The 14,700-nt window shown below is 41.8% G+C and overlaps 1 protein-coding gene across 1 annotated transcript; it reads right to left on the reverse strand.

The window, feature by feature from the left end:
• Positions 1-1,469: 1,469 nt before the first annotated feature.
• CRNKL1 (crooked neck pre-mRNA splicing factor 1) lies at positions 1,470-14,496 on the reverse strand. The gene is made up of 13 exons (XM_010292722.1): positions 14,348-14,496; positions 11,424-11,515; positions 11,155-11,313; positions 10,644-10,810; positions 9,970-10,148; positions 9,168-9,338; positions 8,298-8,489; positions 7,476-7,535; positions 6,267-6,347; positions 3,607-3,846; positions 3,091-3,192; positions 2,263-2,511; positions 1,470-1,720 (listed from the first exon to the last, which is right to left on the reverse strand). The coding sequence occupies exons 3-13, from the start codon at positions 11,238-11,240 to the stop codon at positions 1,553-1,555; spliced, it is 1,695 nt and encodes a 564-aa protein (XP_010291024.1). The 5' UTR covers positions 11,241-11,313; positions 11,424-11,515; positions 14,348-14,496; the 3' UTR covers positions 1,470-1,552.
• Positions 14,497-14,700: the final 204 nt, after the last annotated feature.

Below are 14,700 nucleotides of genomic sequence, written 5' to 3' on the forward strand. Positions count from 1 at the left end.
CCAGATGTGGCCAGAGCGGTGGTAACTGCTCAGTCTTTAGTCAACAGCAGCTTTGTTTAAGGCCTGACTCATAGCTCTGGTGGTTATTGTGGCACACTTTCCCTTTTTTTTTTATTTTAAAGTCACCATTCTTCATGGCAGGGGGGGGCCCTATTAGCCACAGAACCGAGCCCCAGGGCCGCGATCCCTGCCCTCCCCGCTGCAAGGGCAGGCTGCCCCACTTCCCCCGGACCGGGGAACCAGCCCAGGCAGGCAGACAGAAAGGCTCCTTCCTCCCAAGAACTGACAGATGAGAAACTTAGGCTCAATGTTTTTCCCCCCATGAAAGACAAAAACCATTTGAGAAGCCTACTTACTGCTTCTACTTTACTTCTCAATAGATTATTTACTACAAAATATGCTGCAAAGGTATATTGAAACACAGACTGTGCGGTACTATTTTCTACAGATTTGTCTTCTAGGGGCTAGTTTTGGTGTATTTCACAGAATCATCAAGGTTGGAAAAGACTTTTAAGATCATCAAGTCCAACCATCAAGCCAACACCCCCATGTCCCCTAAACCATGTCCTGAAGTGCCACATCTACTCATTTTTTGAACACTTCCAGTGATGGTGACTCCACCACCTCCCTGAACAGCCTGTTCCAATGTCTGACCACTCTCTCAGTAAAGAAATTCTTCCTAATATCCAGTTTAAGCCTCCCCTGGCATAACTTGAGGCCATTTCCTCTCATCCTAGCACTAATTAGTTGGGAGAAGAGACCAACACCCACCTCACCACAACCCCCTTTCAGGTAGCTGTAGAGAGCAATGAGGGCTCCCCTCAGCCTCCTCTTCTCCAGATTGAACACCCCCAGTTCCCTCAGCCGCTCATCAAACTTGTGCTCCAGATCCCTCCCCAGCTCCGTTGCTCTTCTCTGGACTCGCTTCAAGCACCTCAACGTCCTTCTTGTAGTGAGGGGCCCCACACTGAACGCAGGATTCGAGGTGCAACCTCGCCAATGCCGAGTACACAAGGGCACAATCACTTCCCTAACTTCTATTATTGTCCCTCCTAAACCGTTTTCTGGGATAAAAGCTTACTTGGATGGCAAGTTGATCAGGTTGCAGTCAAGAGAATTTATTGTTTTCAACTACCCTCATGATCAACACATTTTACAGAATTACTGGAAAAATTAATCAGGAATGGTTAGAGACATCTCTCTCATTAAAGTAGATCTGCTGTCTTGGCATGTTAATATGTTTAAGCAGCACTGTGATAGCTTGTAGGAGCCTTAGAACAGTGGGTTCTGGGCTAAAAACAAAGCTGCCATCCAGTTCTTCCAGTTCTCAGACCATGGGTAATAGCTGCAGACTCCCCCACTTGCCCTGTGAACTTTCCTTTTAATCGCTGCAAATCAGATTATAAAAGGGAATCGACTCCAATCTGGTACTTTTTATTCAAACAAAACGTGTCTCAAGTCAATAATAGTAAAACTCTTCAAATAACATTTATTTGTCACCAACGAAAATACTGTACAATACCCAAGAAAAGGAGCGGGGAAAAGGAATGTATTAAGACTGGCTTTCATCAACATCTTTGTCTGGATCCATTTCTGCAGCTTCGCTCTCCTGTTGCTGTTTCTTCCAGAGTTTAGCCATAGCAAGTAGTTTGAGATTAGGCTGATTGGCAGTATCTTCTGGGAAAATATAATCATAGTATTCCTCCCAGCCAGCGTCAGACTAGGGGGAAAAAAAAACACATACCACAAAGCAAGTTTAATTTGCATGTTAATGTTAGCTATTAGCAGGTGCTTCTAATAAGCATAACAGTGAGATAAAATAAAAATCAATGTTTGTTGGGCCATCCATAGCAGCTGGAACCAAGGAGCTGAACGGCTGCAAGACAGTATTCTGCTTGTGCATAATAAGCAGGCAGATGGGGTGAATCACCTGGCTATAGTTTCCCAAAGTTAAGAAACAAACACTGTCTGCACAACTATGACCTAGGGCTGTGTTGATTTGTCCCCGGTAGGAATTTAAAGTAAAAGGCAGCTTGAGCATTTGGTATGAGTATTTCACTCTGAATCAGTTGCCCACCTAGCCTGCTGAAGAGCAAGGAGTTCAGCAGCACATGTTTCAGGCCAATGCTTTTTTTCAATTCCTGCAGTAAAATTGGTATGCAGTTATAGCATCCATCACAGACAACTTTGTCCTGTGTACCAGACCCCAGCATAAAGCCACCAAGGATTCAATTCAATCACTTGCATAATTTTTCCTCTTACCCCATCTTCAGCCTGCAGTTTTCTCCTCTTCTTTATTTTTTCAGGCATAAGTTTATCTATCCTCTCTTTAGTGGTATCTGTTCCAAATTCCTCTTCAAAGTTTCTCCAGGATTCCAGGAGCATGACTCTCTCCTCTTTCTCCTCGCAGTTTCGCATTGCCTTATTAGCCTCTTCATAAATCTGCCGGCATCTTGACAAACTCTCCTCCCTTCCTGCAGATAGCTCAAACTGTGCAAAGCTGATCCATACCTGTAGCGAAAGCAAATCAAAACCAAGCTGAAACCTCCATTCTGACATCTAATAGCTAAATGATAGTTTAAAAAAACAAAGCGGTCAAAAAAGCAAATGTCAATGCAAGTCTCAAGTACTTTTTCATACGCAGATACCTAGAAAATTCATGCTTGTCTCATGTGTGAGATTTTCCTCATTTTGGCAAGACAGAGTATTCATGTAAGCCACATTGGCAGATTTCCTGCAGTTGTTTCGGGTCATGATAAATCCGTCTGAATTTAGTCCGATGACAGCACCAAACTACATTGGAAAAAAATCACAACTATTTTTTCCTTGCAATGTTTTTGCAACTAAAATTCCAAAGCTACTAAAAAAAGGGCTGCTTGGAAACCTTCTGCAAAGCCTTCTTTCATATGTAAGATATGCCTGTTGTTGTATGTAATTCAGAAATTTCTTTCCTTTTCATGGCACAGACGCGGTACTGAACTTCGGTTCACTCTTGATTTGAAAAAGCCGCACAAGCAAAGCAGTTAAGGGTTTCCATCCACCATGGACCAGATTCAAGACCAATTCTCTGTTCCGGGCACCCATACATACCTTAACATGCTGTGTCCGCTGAAGTAATCTGCGGTAAAGATTTCTTGTTTTCTCATACTCATCTTGCTCAATTTCAAAGTCAATGTAGGATTTCCAAAGAACCTGCAAAAGAGAAGTCTCTCATTATGTTCATAGCATGCTGAGATTAACGGGGAGGGTGGGGGGGGAAAAGAGGTGGAGCATGGATAAATGTGAAGTTTCTCTGGAAAAAGTTTCAGAGATCTGAGTATTTATTGACTGTACAAACTAGGATTATGACTGAGCAATATCAAATCTTGTGCCCATAACCCATTTAGCTTACTCCTGTAAGCACGTTTCTCCCTTCATGTCTTATCACGGGTTTTAAAGCCCTGTGTACCCTGCTAAGAAACAGATACTAAATTAATGAGACACAGCCTAAGTCACTATGGTAAGCAGTTCTGTTCAAGCTGGTCGATAATTTACATTTTAATTAGCCACACTGTGTAATAAATACCTTAAAATTGGGCCAACTGTAAAGTTCATCTGCCCCCTTACCTCTGGCATGTCTAGCCGGGGCTGGCCAATAGCCAACTCATATATTGCACGGGCTCTATCAATATCGCCAAGAATGGTCTCTAGTTCAGCAAATTTAATCCATGATGTGCAGTTTTCCGGTGCAAACTCCAGGAATTTTTCATACAGCTTTCGGCAGCGATCAAATTCTCGCAATTGTAACTCCAGTTCAATATAACCTTTAAACAGTTTGTTTTTTGGGCATTTACCTATGGATGTCCCCTGTTGAGCAAAAAAAGAAAGAGACAAACCAACCCAAAACCAACTTAAAGATCTTGCAAGAAAAAAGAAAAAAAAAAATTCTATTTTCGAAACATGTGTTTAGTCTCCGGTATTTGAACTAGAATTAATTTTTGAGCAGAGTTTGTTTTTTAAGACCCTGGTCAGGGCCAGTATGAAATCCAACCATTGTTTGCAAAATGAGCGCGCACCCATAAATGTCGGCAAAAACTCTGAAAGCAGAAACCCTTCCGACTTGTTACTTTTACATAACATGGATTCCCCATGAAGTATTAGTTGAAACTCACCCTGGCTCATCAAATGAGCACTTCATCTTGCATCAAAAGCTGAAGAAAGCATAGGACCAGTCTGTACCAGTCTTCCAGGTAAGCAGTTCCCAAGTATCTTATAAAACAAATTGTATCAAGAGACCACCACTGCTATTCATCATCCCATTGAGAATAGCCCACGCTCCCTGCCTGCTGACTTACGGTAACGGATAGACAGAGAATAAAGTTTTAAAAAAATACTTCCTTTTTGATACGCTTCAGCAACTGAAGAAAATGGTGTGTCATGGTGCCAGCAGTTTTTGATTCTTAATTTTTGAGAATCTTTTAAAACAAGAGTTAGGAATGGGCATATCTGAGACAGGTATGTAGCCAGCATCATTCTTTTGAGTCACTTGTGTAGACAAGTATTATATATTAAGCACTGCAGCCTCTGTTCCCTCAAGCAAATGTGAATTAAGTAATTTGAGATAAAATCCCCTTGTTACAATTCTCCTGCACAACCTTCCTACACATTGATTATCTTGGTACTTATTAAAAATGGAGGAAACCACCACTTGGGAATATCAATTTGGTCACCATTATGGCCCTCCAGCTCTACAAATGCCTTTTCTATTTCAAAATATGTTCAGTTCTTCCCCACGCATCCCCCATTACTATTTTGTTAAGCAGCATAGGCTCCAGCTGATCGCCTGTCTCCAGGTCCCAGGATCTCTCAGCCCCTGGGAAAACAAAGAATCCACACACCAGCTGCAGCCAGTGAAAATAAGGCAGAGCAAGGTGCTGTCTGCATGCTGATGACAGCTTCAGCGTCCAGAGCTGGACCTTCTCTTATGCACGGTGACAGTGCAGGACCCTCACCTCAGGACAGGAGCAAGGCTTCTTGCCAAAGAGGTGGTTCAAATTCAATTCATTGCAAAAGAAAGAAAGAAACTGCTTGCCAAATCTGGGTCCATTCCAGAAAAGTATTACGGCTGCAGCAGCAAAATTTGCTTTCCAAAATAAGAAAAAGGTGACCTACTAAAAACAGTCTGTCAGAGAAATCAAACAACAGGGAAAAAGAGAAGCCTAAAAGAAACCGAGGAAAATTTATACTTCTAGATAGGCCAAAGCGCCCTTTCCAGAAGCTACCATAACATTTACCCCTAAGAAAAAGGCAGCCAGAAGCAGGATGCTGACTGGCGACTACAGTAATGTTGAGTGATGGTATCTTAAGCCAAGCCAGAACAGCAGCACGCTTCAGGACAGATGGTTGCCTTCTCCTGCAGGGAGACAGTAACACTCTCACAGGGGACTTAACCCCTCCACCTCATTTTTTTTCTGGTCATGGGCAGGAGTCCAGCTCAAGCGACAAAGCTTTACTTACACACTGGGGGCAGACTTGGTTTGGTGTCAGCTACCGATGGCCATTCACAATTTATGCTGTTATCGCTGCTGTGCCATGGGTTTGGCGGAAACTCCCATCAGTTTCCTCCTTAAAGTCAAACCACCTCTGCTGTTACCAACATCAACTTTCTCTCAAAATTCCTAACGCTATCACTGATCTTATTTAGAATATCTGAACTAAAGGGAAAGAAAGATTTTCATTTCAAAAGGTTTTGCTGCCAAAACGTACTCCATTGCTCCCTGACATGCTGACATTCACATAGTGAATTCGCACAGGAGCTCCTGAGCCTGCCCAAAGTCCCCATGATTGCTTCTATCATCAACCTGGTAGCTGGAACTCAAACACTCTATTCAGCAGGTCTTCATTTCTGAGAGTCAAAAACTACTATTTATGTAAAATGCTTTTTAAAACGCTATTGTTAGTACAAGCATTATTTAAGCAAATCAGCAGCAGTTTAAAAATTTCCAAGTGCACTAAGCTGATTTGGGTACTCTTGCATTCAGATGTGTGATTTGTCAGCTGAAATGAGAAAGCTGCATTCATTTCTGCCCATGGCTAATTCATCGTATCAAGCTACACTTCTTTTTAAATCATACATGACAGTAAATACCGGTCCCTGCAGACTTCTCAGATGTTGTATTTAAGTGGATTAAACCAGCAATTTATAAGGGACAGTTTCAGATCTTTTAATGCCATTCCCTTGTTACTATTAGTTAGCAAAGTCAATTATGGAATTAACAAAAGCTTACCAAAGCTCTTCTTGCAAGTGGAAGATTTTTCTGGCGTATTTCAAATTGTGCATACAACAGCCAAATTTTGGCAAATGTAAACTGAAAGAAAAAAAAAAGTGATGCTTAGGCTAGAAGCTTAGTAAATAATACTGCACATTTTCAAAACAGAAAAATCACTCTTGTCTATACAAGATGTTACTGTTACTACAATTAGTTGCATTTGACCTCCGTGTTTTCCTGCTAAAAAATAACCCAAAAAAATCTTTCTACGGCAAGAAAATACACTCCCCCATGGAAGAAAGCAAAAATAGCCAGGATAAAAGTCTTCTCAAACAAAGAAAATGGTTCCTTAACCAGTCAATTGATCGGTAAAATACCAGCTATCACTGAATCAATTAACAGCTAATCAACTCTTCATAATTACAGATTAATCCTAATCTACACAGTTGATACTTAGAGGACATGATTAATGACAAACTAGAAAAGGAAGGACATGTCCTAAGATTTCTCAACATTCCAAGGCAACGCTGATCAATTGTTTTAAGGGTTTGGCCATGTGGATATTTTACTTAAAGATCACTGGCAAAAAAACCCACAAAACCAAAAAATTAGTCTTGAAGACAGACTGTAATGGGGAATACACATGCAAGATGGTTTATCAAATGCACCTCCCTCAGCTGGGACCATGCAGACAATTACATACAGTTGCTATAAAAGGCAGTAACCTCATACAAAATAGAGCTATAAGTATTCTGCAGGGACTACAAGCAACTAGGCTGAGAGCAGTTCTAACAGGACTAACTGGAGGAAGTAAAACAAGTAAGTAAGTGGAGAAGAGTTCTTCCCTGCTGCTTAATAGTACTAGAATATCACCTGACTATGTGTTATTTCAGCTGCTTTGAGCATACTTGGTAATCTGAAGAAACCCTTGTATCACATCTGTATGAGGAAATCTGACATGATTGTGTGGGCTGCTATTTCCCATGGATGATGCAAGCTACAGTGCAGCTATCTAACACCCTAGCTTGAAAAAATATCAATTTTGGAAGATGGATATTATGAGAAACCAGAATGGATATTTAAAGTCCTGAGAAGAGTCTTCACAAATGTGCTCATAGCCGTCTGGAGCTGCTTACACACCTCAACACTGCAAGGAAAACACACTAAAGGACCTTATCTTGGGAATTTTAAGCCAAGACTCAATACCAACTGCTGGAAGAGCCATACCTTCTTGTGGGGAATGAGCTCGATACATGCCTGATACACTTGTCTGGTTCGCTCTGCATCCTGTAAGAACGGGCACAATTAAATACTTTGTTCACTGCTAAGATTACACTATTTTCAATTGTGCAATGACTGCAAACCAGAAGAACAGTCTTTTTAAGTAAAGTTATTTAGAAGTCTGTATACTTAAGACATATGAATGTACTTATCTACCTAGCATGCACAATTCAAAGATGGTAACTTCTGAGAGTCAGTAGGAGTCATCTTTTCAGAACAAGATTCAACACTGAGAATTAGACAATAAAACCAGGGCACGCTCTGTTTTGGGGAAGAGTCTTTGTTTCCTTTAACAGACACTGAATAGGTATACTGCACTACAATTTTATGAAATAAAGAGCAGCTGTAATGTTATATGACTGATAACAGAAGAAATACTTAACAACCTCAAAAAGGCCACTATAGTAAGAATACAGCTGCTTCACAGAACCAACTTCACAAAAAGTTTTGTTAAATATAAAACTATTTCACAAATTCAAGTAACAACCTGGAACAGGCAATTCAGATGGGGCTAGAAAGACCTACTTCTGCTTTCATTATCAGTATGCTTCTGGATGAATTGGGCTAAAACTGAAATTTTTTTTTACCCCATGTATGGAAGGGGAAAAAAACATGCTTAAATAGCAAATCCTGTAGCTAGTTACACAAAACAAGTAAAACATAGTATTTTTAGTTCTCAGTTTTCTTATTAAAATACCTATAGCTGTTTCATATAAGGAAAGTACTTGGGAAGGAAAGGAAAAACAAACCTGACTTCTTGCTACTTGCCTTTGCCTCCAGCTCTTCATATAATGCATAGTTAATCCACAGATAGATGTATCTTTTCCAGTGTCTTTTCTCCTGGATTGGGGGAATGTTGGCAATGGCTCTTTCATACACTTCTCGGACAGTCTCGGCATCTGCATCACTTTCAACTAACCTCAGGTAGTCAAACCATGCGTCATAATTATGTGGATTTGCCTTCCAGAAAGATGGGAGCACGGAAATGGGAAAGAAACTTCAGTAACTACAAATAACAGACCCTGTTCCATTACTTAGTTTTTATTCAGAATTTATCCTTTAAAATAGATCATTGGAGTATTAACTAAAACTGTCAGTCTCAGGTATGCTTAAGATAGAGCTTTTGGGTTAAAGTGCATTTATTTATTTTTATTTTATCTACAAACATTCTTTAAGTCAAACTGAACTGAGAGAACGGAGGAGGAAATGATGAAATATGAAGTATTCAGTGAATAGTAGATAGGTGTGGCACTCCTGGTTTTTTTTACAAAAAGGTATTTACACAGAGGTGAGCTGTCCTGTAACAGTTACTGCATAACAGAAGTGAATAAGTTACAAGCTAAACTGCATTATCCCTTGAGATGAAACTGCAGGGGACCAAGCTCTGAACACAATCCAAAAGTCTGGCTCCACAATCTACAATAGAATGCAGAAACAAAAAAGCAGTGAATGTAAGCATCATTCCCTCCTCCATAGATAGAATTGTGCCTCCAGAAAGAACAGCGTTCTCTTGGTACTTTCTTGCATGGAGTACCAAGGGTAATGTGAAACTCATCAGCCTCCATATCATGAGACACTCGTGTACCTTAAGCAGCAGCTGGATGTACGATGAGCCCAGAGGGTATTTGTAATACACACCTTCACTTCCTCTTCATACTGGAATCTCCTCTTGCTGACGATGATGTCTTCAATTCCCCTTCTGTCTCCAAACTTCTTCTCAAAGATGGTGTAATTCTTGAAGAGATTTTGGGCCTCCTGTTTTGGAATTCTATCCAAGGCGTACTTGTAGATCACCCTTACTCTTTCAAACTGAAAATATTATTTGTATAATATTTACAAAGAGGCTTCTGACAATATTTAATAGAAAACAGAATCATAAAATATCTCAATGTAAGTGATTGATTTAGGACAGGACCAACACAGATCTCCCTGAAGAGTAAACTTGGGGTGGGGGGGAAATCTGTAAATATGAAAACCGACCATCTCTTATTCATTTACTGGTTTGGAATATTTAAAATACCTTTAAGAGGTTGTGCGTTTGGGTTCACAGAATGTTTTCAATCCCTTAATGGCCTGGGCACTTTAAAGAGACCATCTGAGAAAAACATGGCTAATTCAGGTTGTTTTTTTTATCATGCAGGCCTACTACCTCTCAAACTTACATATCTGAGGATACGTATTTGATCCGATGACACTATTCTCAGGCTTGGCAGATTTGGTGCCCACCTTTCTTAGAACATATTTCCTTGATGTCACCAAAAGGCAAATAGAAGCTAAGCAAAAAACCGTCTCCTTAACTGACTACAATAACAATCTCTCCTATGGTGCTGAAAAACACAAGTATTGCAGTGAGTGTTAAGTGCCCTTGAGTTTGATACTAAGGAAGAAATCTTGTGGGGGTGGTTAGTATAAGTCTGATGTGTTATCAAAGTGGTCTTACTTCTTTCTGGTTCTCCTCAAATTTTGCGAAAGCCACATACAAGTGCTCGTCCATATGCTCTTCTCCAAAGAACTCTACTGCCCTCTCGTATACTTTCCTTGCGTGCGCAAAATAACTGTGCTTCTCTTCAAAGCGAGCATACTTGATCCAGTTCTTAACGTCAGGATGAACAATAACAAGTAGAGCTATGTTAAAGAAACAGTGGCGGTTGAATTTCAAATTGCATCCTTCCCAGTGACTATAGGGACATGGACTGTATGAAACAACTCCCAAGGATATCATATGCAAAAAATGCAACTGGGAAGAAGACCTAAGACAGCTCTAAGCATGCAAAGGCTTTGTGCCTTACAGAGAAAATTTTAAAAGGGATAAAATTAAGGCAAAGGTCAGGGAGAAGTTTATGGAGGAGGAATCTGAAATGATGACTGCAGAAAAGCTGGAAGCATGAGTGTTGTTAAATATATGCTGTTGTGGCAGGATGTACATTCTCTCAGCTGAATTTGGAGGCCTATACGAAACATGCTTTTAATACCTACTGCTGGCTCTCAGCATGGTGGCTTACTCCCAACACACCACAGTGACAAGGAACACAGGGACATAGCAGGAGCTAGAGTAGATAATTAAGAAATGAAGAATGCAGGCCTAAACTTGTCACAATGCAGTAAAAAGGATATATCTCTCATAAATGGTACGCGCCCTGTCCACCTCCTTGTATCTCAGCTCGAAGTTAATGTAGGAATGCCAAGCTTGCTCCTCTGGTTGCCACTCCATCCAACGTTCAAACACCTGGCGTGATCCAGCAACATTCCCCAACATCTCTTCCATGTAAGTATACTTATACCTTAGAAAACAAGATCCAAGTTTTTACAATCACATAGTAAACATAAATTACAAGGATTTTTGGAGTGCTTAATAAGAACATTACTAAGATTTCTTCACCTATTCCCCACCTGCACCCCAGAAATGCCTAGAGATACTGTTGTGATTGGCAGCATGCAGGCACACATCCTTCTCTCCCAATGCTCTTACCACTTGAAAAGTACAAAACTTTCCAAAACTTAAGCAGCCGCCTTTTTTTCAGACTTGGATAAACAGAAAACAATGCAGGTTTCCATGATACCAAAATAGAAAAATGCTATGTAGTCTTTGGGGGTAGAAGCAATGCTCCAGTCCCTGCAAACGTACCAGAACTGGTTCACCCTGGGGAGGGTGGTAATGGCTCGATCCCAAATGTTTCGGGCATGATTAACCTGGCGGTTCTTCATTTCCATTTCTGCATATTTCAGCCAGAGTGTGACATTTCTGTAGTCGACATCTAAAGCTCGCTCGTAAATGGAACGGGCTCTGGAAAGCAAAGACAAGTTGCATATATAATGTGCCTCCAAGACATTGATGGTGTTTGCCAAAATGTTTCCTAAAAGGTTTATAAGAGATGTCTGCAGCTGCATAATTACCTCTGTATTTCTTTTAGACTTTCCTCCCATTGTGCGTACTTTATCCAGTTACTGATAACAGTCCTGTTTTTTCTTATGTTATCTTCAAAAGTCTGAGGAGAAAATTATTTCTGTAAGTAAGAAATACCTCTGCGCAGACCAATCTTGTTATAAATGGCTTATGGAATATTATTATTATTCTTAATTCCAGATGTCTTACACCTGTGCAGATGTAGTAACAAATCATACTCAGTTAGATTCATAAAAATTGCATAACAGAGAAGCTAGAAGCGTAGATCATCGTACAGAATAGGACTAACCTCAAGTTCCTGCAACTGACACCTGAAATATTGATGGAATAATAACTGACAGCATTAAAATCGTATCTTTTTTTAATCTCCTGCTTAATGTTTCAATAGCAGCATTACCTGGACAGACAGAATCCACTGACTGCAGACAACGCTGAATATACTTGGATGCACCAGCACAAATTTATTCACTTTGACCTGTATGTGTCATTGATATAAATTTTTCTTTAAAGCAAGACACCTTATTCTTATTCCCTGGATTTAATATGCTCGCATCAAATGTGCTAGACAAATTTCACTGCTCAGTGCAATGGTGAGGGTATCTTTAGTCTTGTCTTTGGCTATTGTCAGGATCAATGCTATCAGTATTTAACATGTGGCTAAACATGGTTTAACACAGTTAACGTGGTAGCTCATTACTGACATTTATGAGATGAAAAAAAGGCAACATCAAACACTGTTTTTGCAGTGCTCTGGTGTTGATCATCTGACTCCAGTTGCTCTGTATGCGCCCGAGCGAGCTACACCAGCATCCAGAACAGTAAGGCCTGTAGTCTTCACGAGGAGTCCTAGCTACTATGGTAAGGAGGGAAATGAACACTCAGGGATGCCGTGCTATAACAGTCACCAGTTAAGTCACCAGTTCTGAACATACGCATATATGCTTCAGGGAATGATAGTTTAGCTATCTAGCTTATGCTGTCTGTATCTAAAAACATTGCTGAGTGCTGAAAACATGTAAAGTTCCCTGTTAGGGATATGCTTGCTCTGCTTTGATCCAGAACAGCAATTGTCAAAGGAAAAAGCAGAACAAAACCATAGATAAATTTGCACAAGCAAAGCAGTTCTTTTAAATACAGAAGGAAAAATTATACCTGAAATCTCACATGCAAAATGGTCAAGTTGCAAGACAATCACCAAACGTAACCATAATTAGTGCAGAAAGTTGTGTTCCAAAGCGTGCGAAGTTGTATTAGGTTTGTGTGACAAGGTTTTGGTAGCGGGGGGCTGCAGGGGTGGCTTCTGTGGAAAGCTGCTAGAAGCTTCCCCCATGTCCAACAGAGCCAGTGCCAGCGGCTCCCAGATGGACCCACTGCTGGCCAAGGCCGAGTCAATGAGCAACAGTGGTAGCACCTCTGGGATAACAGAGTTAAGGAGGGGAAAAAACCTGTACAACGGCAACTGCAGCCAGAGAGAGGAGTGAGAATGTGAGAGGAACAGCCTTGCAGACCCTAGCTCAGAGCAGGAGGGGCTTCAGGTGCCGGAGCAGAGGTTCCCTGGTAGCCCCTGGGGAAGCCCACGGGCTGTGCCCCTGCAGCCATGGAGCTCCACAGGGGAGCAAATCTCTCCCCACACCTGGGGAAGGCCCCACACTGGAGCAAGGGGGTGCCCAAAGGAGGCCGTGACCCTGCGGGCAGCCCATGCTGGAGCCGGCTCCTGGCAGGGCCCATGGCTCCATGGGGAGAGAGAGGAGCCCCAGCTGGAGCAGGTTTGCTGGCAGGACTTGTGACCCCACGGGGGCCCAGGCTGGAGCACCCTGTTCCTGAAGGACGGCACCCGTGGGGGACCCAGGCTGGAGCAGCCTGTTCCTGAAAGATGGCATCCATGGGGGGACCCAGGCTGGAGCAGCCTGTTCCTGAAGGACAGCACCCGTGAGGGGACCTGGACTGGAGCAACCTGTTCCTGAAGGATGGCACCCGTGAAGGGATGCAGGCTGGAGCAGCTTGTGAAGAACTGCAGCCTGTGGGAAGGACTCATGTTGGAGAAGTCCATAGAGGACTGTCTCCCATGGGAGGGACCCCAAGCTGGAGGAGGGGAGGAGTGTGAGGAGTCCTCCCCTTGAGGAGGAAGGAGCAGCAGAGACAAGGTGTGATGGACTGATCACAATCCCCATTCCCCACTGCTGCTTGGCAAGGGTGGAGGTGGAGAAAATGGGGAGTGAAGTTGAACCTGAGAAGAAGGGAAGGGTGGGGGGAAGGTGTTTGAGGATTTGGTTTTAGTTCTCATCATCCTACTCTGATTTGACTGGTAATAAATTAAACTAATTTCCCCAAGTTGAGTTGGTTTGCCCATGATGATAATTGGTGACTGATTTCTCCCTGTCCTTATCTTGACCCAGGAGCCTTTTGTTACATTTTCTCTCCCCTGCCCAGCTGAGGAGGGGAGGAATAAAGCAGCTTTGGTGGGCACCTGACTCCAGTCAGGGTCAACCCACTACATAAGTAATACCATAATTATACAGAGCAGAAATATCACTTGCAAACATGCTGTGTTTTTTAAACAGTTGAGGTGGAAAAAAAACCAGCAACATTACTGTAAAGTTTGCTAATGTTCTTTCATGCTGACTAGTAATGAAGAAACTGCATATAAACCATGTATGTAATTACCCTTGCAATGAACATACTGAATATGTACACGTGAGATGTTGTATACTACCAAATTTTATGTTAAACATGCTTAACTTACTTTTTTTTTGCATAAAAGTAACATTTGCTATGAAAATGTTACGTGTTTTTAAGAATTGCTATTCATCTGGAAAGCCCACAGGCAACACAGACTACACCTTAAGTTAAAACATAGTAAAATGATAGTGCTTTCCATGAGCATGAAGATTAGGATTTTTTTTTTTTCCTTTACCTTTCTTTTTCGGAGTTTATAGTCATTTAGCTCTTCAACATCTGTGATCTTCTGTTGCGGAGGTGGTGGAAGAAGTTCAAGTTCTCTCTCTTTTGCTTCTCTTAACAGCTGTTCTGCTGTGATCTGAACTTCTGCAGGTGCTTTATTTTTCACCTGTAGAGTAAGGGGGCTTGATTCACATTGTCTCCTTCTAACGCAAAACTGAAAAAATCCCCCCAGGACTAACTCACGCCGGTGGCTTACTGTGTTCAGTATTTATAGGAGAAGCCGCCCTGAGACCGACAGGGACCTTAGGGCGAGCACTAGCTCAGGCCATGCGGAGCGGCAATACCTCCGGAAACCGCGGGGAGCGG

This window comes from Phaethon lepturus, unplaced genomic scaffold (assembly GCF_000687285.1).
Source record: "Phaethon lepturus isolate BGI_N335 unplaced genomic scaffold, ASM68728v1 scaffold24098, whole genome shotgun sequence".
In the NCBI taxonomy this organism is placed as follows: Eukaryota; Metazoa; Chordata; class Aves; order Phaethontiformes; family Phaethontidae; genus Phaethon; species Phaethon lepturus.

Excerpts from the sequence above, each read along its gene's own strand:
- CRNKL1 (XM_010292722.1), bottom strand. The coding sequence starts at position 11,240 with ATGGAAATGAAGAACCGCCAGGTTAATCATGCCCGAAACATTTGGGAT. Across the intron at positions 6,348-7,475 it reads AGCTCATTCCCCACAAGAAG|TTTACATTTGCCAAAATTTG; the intron begins GTATGGCTCTTC and ends TTTTTCTTTCAG. Across the intron at positions 3,847-6,266 it reads CACTTGCAAGAAGAGCTTTG|GGGACATCCATAGGTAAATG; the intron begins GTAAGCTTTTGT and ends TTTGCTCAACAG.